This window comes from Frankliniella occidentalis, unplaced genomic scaffold (assembly GCF_000697945.3).
Source record: "Frankliniella occidentalis isolate FOCC.00 unplaced genomic scaffold, Focc_3.1 Scaffold3158, whole genome shotgun sequence".
Lineage (NCBI taxonomy): Eukaryota > Metazoa > Arthropoda > Insecta > Thysanoptera > Thripidae > Frankliniella > Frankliniella occidentalis.
The window spans coordinates 6,407-11,745 of NW_026270223.1; the positions used below are offsets into that span (position 1 = coordinate 6,407).

At 60.6% G+C, this 5,339-nt stretch overlaps 1 protein-coding gene across 1 annotated transcript; it reads left to right on the forward strand.

The window, feature by feature from the left end:
* The first annotated feature begins 249 nt into the window (after window positions 1-249).
* Window positions 250-5,332, forward strand: LOC113210693 (calphotin). Its single transcript, XM_052276495.1, has 4 exons — window positions 250-344; window positions 2,132-2,564; window positions 2,654-4,413; window positions 4,506-5,332. The coding sequence occupies exons 1-4, from the start codon at window positions 282-284 to the stop codon at window positions 4,722-4,724; spliced, it is 2,475 nt and encodes an 824-aa protein (XP_052132455.1). The 5' UTR covers window positions 250-281; the 3' UTR covers window positions 4,725-5,332.
* The last annotated feature ends 7 nt before the right edge of the window (window positions 5,333-5,339 follow it).

Sequence of the window (5,339 nt, forward strand, 5' to 3'; positions counted from 1 at the left end):
GGACCCTGGCCGCCCTCAGGAGGTGGTCCAGGCTGGCGCGGGCGTGTCGCTGCAGCCAGCGGGGTTGACCGATGGCCGTGCACCCCGACGATGGCCTGGGGCTGCCTGCTGGGGCTGCTGGCCGTGCCCGCGACTTGTTGACGCGCTGGGCCCTGGGCCGGGCGGGCGGGCCCCGGGCGGCTCCCAAGCGTGCTGGTCCCGGCCGGGCGGCGGCTCCCAGCGGCCGGGGCGTGCGGCGAGGCCCGCCGCCGGCTCCGCTCCATTCCACGCTCGCCCTCAGCATGGCCCGGACGCGCACCACCGCGCTGGCCGCAGCCGCAGCCGCCGCCGTCTGCGTCCTCACCGTAAGTGTCGTCCCGCTGCCGCATTGTGTGCAAATATTGTGTCGAACGATACGCTTTAGCGTCGTCTGCTTGTCTACCATAGTGCGTTATTCAATTTTCAACTTGAAATTAGGCGCCATCCACATGTACTTGTCCACTGCGAACTGGGGCTACACATTTCTAGAACGGTGGACGGACTAGAAGCAAAAAATCGTTATGGTTGCCTGCTAGCAGTAGAAGTAGGAAGCCCTTCTGTTCGTTCCACAGTTTTGACAAAGGGCTTAATCGCTAATGTTGACCTTTTGCCTATGCCCTCTCTAATAGGAAGTCCTCGGCTGCCCCAATGTGTTAAAATGCTTAGATGTCAAAAAAGCAGCAGTTGAAAAGTTTTTCTTTAAAAACGTGTACCATCCGGTTCCATCCTAAAATTCTCATGACTGTGCTTTAATAGCGGTAACAAACAATGCACATAAATTACGTGATAAGCATTATGAAGCCGAGTTGCAGGGGGTAATCTGTGCCACGTAGCTGACTCACGCCGCTCACGTTCGTAGCGATACTGTACCGCATGCACGGGTGAGAACGATTTGCCTACATTCTCGCTGCCCTCGACTAGCTCCTTCTGACCCCGTGCGAGTAGGCAACCCACTCGCAACCGTGCATGCGTTACAGTATTACTACGAACGTCAGCCACCTGGTACTTGTACTCAATGTAGAGCCCCACATTTTTTGTCCCTGCGCGGTTGTTGGTGTGAGGTTGAGGTATGTGGCAGATGCAATAAACTTATATGGTGCTCTGGTCGGATAGCACGCCAGCCCAGCCGATGCGGGTCTTAGAGAGGGTAGGGAGAGAGGCTACATGGAAACACTATAAGGAGAGCAAAATGGCTCGCGTCCCTGCTCGTCCATAGTTTACAGCGTCTATTGATGCGCTGAGGTGTTTCGTAGTGCACAGACTTCCAATGGTGGCCCGTCGTAAATGCCAGGGCCAAGTCATGCTTAAGGCAACGAAAAATGAAAAGAAAAGAAAAAAAACTTGCATCGGCATAATCGGAAGATCGTATCGCCGGGGCTCCAAAACGGAATCTTCGAGCATGAACTTGAACTTATAGCGCGTCCGAGTTCCAAATCTGTAACAGATGCAGAGATGAGATAGGCATTTTGCGGTCAGAGTGGTTGAAGCTGGTTCGGGAATGCTCGGAATCACGCGTGGTTCCCAGCGAGGGCACACGCAATGGGGAAGGACCAGAGAGTGAAAGGGGGTTGGGGGCGGGGTGGCCAAGAGGGGGCGTCATCATCAAACAATCGCCGCGCACGCGTGGGAAAATGTCCATTGCGCTGCGGCCGTCCCTTTTGGACGAAGCGGTGAGTCACACCAGTCATACGTCATGCTCTGTTGTGGTCCGAGCTGCTCCGGTCCCTCCCCGGTCCGGCGCGGCGGGGCTGCCCGGCAGCCGTCACAACACTTCTGGGAATGCCGGCGCGCGGAGTGGGGCGTGGGGCGCCCCGGGGAAAGAGGGGAAGGGGGTGGGGACTCCACCCGTGGCGCTGGTGGTTCCGCCCTGGAGGCCCCCGCTGCCCTGGAGGCCCCCGCAGCCCTGAAGGTCCCCGCTGCTCCCGCTGCCCCCGCTGCCCCCGTGGTGCCACAGCATGCTGATTAATTCACCCGCGCGCCAAAGGCCCAGCACCTGCTCACGTATACGGAGGGGCGGTCTGGGCGCTTCCCCCTCCCCCGCGCCCTGCCCATTCGGTCGAACCTCCAAAGCAGACAGACGAATCTTTCATGAAGTCCATCGCTCTGCCATCAGGTGTGCCATGCGGCCGTCATTCCCACGACGTCCCGGACGGCGGCGGCGACGCCAGACACGGCCGCCGTGATCACCTCGACATCGCCACCCTCCACGACGGCGTCCACCGCGGCGCCGCGGCCATTTCTCGGCTCGGGGGGTGATTCTGGCTCGGCCCCGGAGAACGCCGGTGGTGGTGGTGCTGCTGCTGCCGCGGCCCGCGAGGAGGCGAAGGTCGCTGTGGCCGAGCCTGTCCGGGCTGGGGTCGTTTCACCTGGGCGTGAGCACGCACTGGACCGTGTCCACCCGCTGGCCGACCCCGCTCACGTGGCACATCAGCCTGCACTGGAGCCCGCCGCTCCACTTCTACCTCAACCTGGGCGTCACGCCGCAGGGGTCGTCGGGGTGGTTCCCGATAGCCACAAACTGGGGGTGGCGACGCCGGTGAAGGAAGGTAAGCTAATTAGATACGCGGGGGTCCCTTGGATTGGTACAGCTTCTATAGCTTTTAGAATGTCTCACAAAATGTTATCGATGTTGCAGGTGCGGGTGCAGCACGCACAATTGGAGACTTGAGCCCCTCACAAGAAGCGGACCTGCTCGATGCTATCATAACCGCTATTCAAAACCTGGCAGACGGCACCCCCGAGGAGTCCGCCACCGTCATGCCCACCGCTCGACCCGTCTCCAAGGCACGCGGTCTGCCGCAGGTGCACGTCATGAAGAAGTACGTCTTCTCCGACTCGTACCTGCCGCCGCTGATCCAGGTGGTGTCCCACCTGGTGGAGAAGGTGGAGGAGCGGGAGCAGGAGCAGGCGCTGGCGGCCGCGACGGAGGCCCCCGCCATCGACATGGACACCATCTACGTGGACGCGATCACCACCACCACCGAGGTAGCGCCCGCCCTCGGCGAGAACCCTATCGTGGTGTCGGTGCTGGGAGGGGAGCCCGTCGTGGTCCCGACGAGCAGTGCGGGCACCATAGCCATCCTGCCGGTCACCGACGAGGGTGGCCTGGTGCCGCCCCCCGTGGCCGACGGCACAGACATACACGTCGTGCCCATCGCTGTCGGAGGCACCCCGGTCACAAGTATGGGGTCGCAGGTCGAGGTGGCCATCCCCGACGGCCAGTCCCCGGTCGTTCTGCCCATCGCTAGCCTACTACCAGGGTTCTCTGCGGCGCCGTCAGTTCTAGCACCGGTCCCAGAACTAGCTCCGCCACCGGCACCGTCACCGGCTCCGTCATCAACTCCGTCCCCAGCTCCGTCACCAGCTCCGTCACCAGCTCCGTCACCAGCTCCGTCACCAGCTCCGTCACCAGCTCCATCACAAGATTCGTCACCAGCTTCAGCATCAACTCCAGCATCAGTCCCAGTGTCAGCTCAAACTGAAGAAACAAAAGAAACGACACCCGTGACGCCCGTAGACAAAGATATAGTGGTTCAGCTCGAGCCTCTCGTTCAAGCGATACCTGAATTGCTACCGCCTGTCCACAATCTAAAAGAGAGGAAGTGGCAGAATGATGACAAGGATGACGAAAAAGACGACAGAGAGGACGAAAGAGACGACAGGGAGGACGAAAAGGACGACAGGGAGGACGAAAAGGACGACAGGGAAGACGAAAAGGACGACAGAGAGGACAAAAAGGACGATCGAGAAGACGAAAAGCATGATAGAGAGGATGACAAAGAAGATGACAAGGATGACCGGGAGGACGAAAAGAACGACAGAGAGGATGAAAAGAATGACGAAGAGGACGACAAGGAGGATGACAAGAGGATCAAGTCAGCGAACAAGCAGACAGAAGACGACGACGAAGATATGATGGAGGACATGCCAGTAGTACAGCGAGACGTGCCCATCGTCAACGAGGAGACGGTCCCCATGATGATGATGTTCAACATGGTGCCGTCCGACGCACCCGAGATGGTCATGGACATGGCGATGCCCTCCGCCGCGGAGTTCATGGAGGCCATGGAGAACGAAGGCTCGCTCGAACCGCTCCATCGCAGCAAGCGCGAGTCGGCGCAGCCGATCTTCCCCAACGAGTTCAAGACCTTCCATTCCTTTCCGACGGCCGACCAGCCCAGCGAGGATGAGGACGCAAAGTCGATCGCCGAGGACGAGGAGAATGAGGAGATCCTCGACCTCCACGACGATGGCCCTTTCATCGACAGCATCCGCGGGGAGGCGGCGTGGACGAAGGAGTCCACTGTCCCCGCCTCACGCACACTCCTCAAGCTTATCAGGTTTCGCTACGCCCTCAGCACCGACGCCAAGCGACAGAACTTCAAAAACCTACAGGTACGGACTGCAATGTAGAAGTGCACCACTTCTGGAAACAAAGTAGTCTTGTGCGCCAACCGATCTTAACAGCTCAAGCTCTCCTTCCGCAGGGCCAATCGGAGACCGTGCTGGAGGACCTCGTGCAGACATCCAGTCTGTCCGGGAGGGAGCAGCTCGGCGTCTTGCTCAACACGGTCCTCAAGCGAGGGGAGATCAAGTCGCCCAAGACCCGGAGTCGCGCCGAGAAGGTGCTGGCCGAGCTGCAGGAGGAGGACTCGGACCTGAGCAGGCTGCTCGACGGCATCCCCGCCTTGAAGTACGGCCGGTAGACATCGGTAGGCTGCAGCCCGACGACCAAAGCGCGCCGATGATGAGGGCAAAATTCGTGCGGCCGGGCCACATAAAATAAAAACAAAAACAACGAAAAGCGGGGGAAACCCTGACTGACGCGGTAAAGAATCCCGCCGCTGCCTTCTGCTGCTCCGACCCCGATTAAAAGTTGGGCAAACAGCTCAGCGAGGGATGTGCATTATTAACGCCCGGGTCACGCCTCTCTCTCTCGCACACCGCGGGCCGGGTCAGCGGGCGAGCGACGGAGACAGAGCGCCCTCCATCCGGTGCACACAAACTCGCGTGTGCCCGCCCCCCGGCGCATACCAGACGGCGGCGGCCCCCGCGCCCCCGCCGTGCGCCGCCCCTCTGCCGACGGCCGCCCCCCGCCACACCTGCCTTAGCGGCCCGCAACATTTTAGAGGCCACTTACTTGTAGGCCTCCCTCCTGCTCTCGCTCCTGCTCGACTACACCGCCCTCGCCCTGCCCGGCCGCACCCGCCTTACCACCACCCCACCGGGTGATTTGCTTGCGACTCGTGTGTTAATGCCCCTCCAGATCCCCGTTACGGCCCCCCCTTGATGGCCTTCCGTCCGAGATACTGCACCCCCCT

What these genes read in the sequence shown, in the direction of transcription:
- LOC113210693 (XM_052276495.1), top strand. Translation starts at nt 282, where the DNA reads ATGGCCCGGACGCGCACCACCGCGCTGGCCGCAGCCGCAGCCGCCGCC. An exon ending in CCGCCGTCTGCGTCCTCACC is followed by an intron (nt 345 to 2,131) that starts GTAAGTGTCGTC and finishes CTCTGCCATCAG; the next exon opens with GTGTGCCATGCGGCCGTCAT. An exon ending in AGAACTTCAAAAACCTACAG is followed by an intron (nt 4,414 to 4,505) that starts GTACGGACTGCA and finishes CTCCTTCCGCAG; the next exon opens with GGCCAATCGGAGACCGTGCT.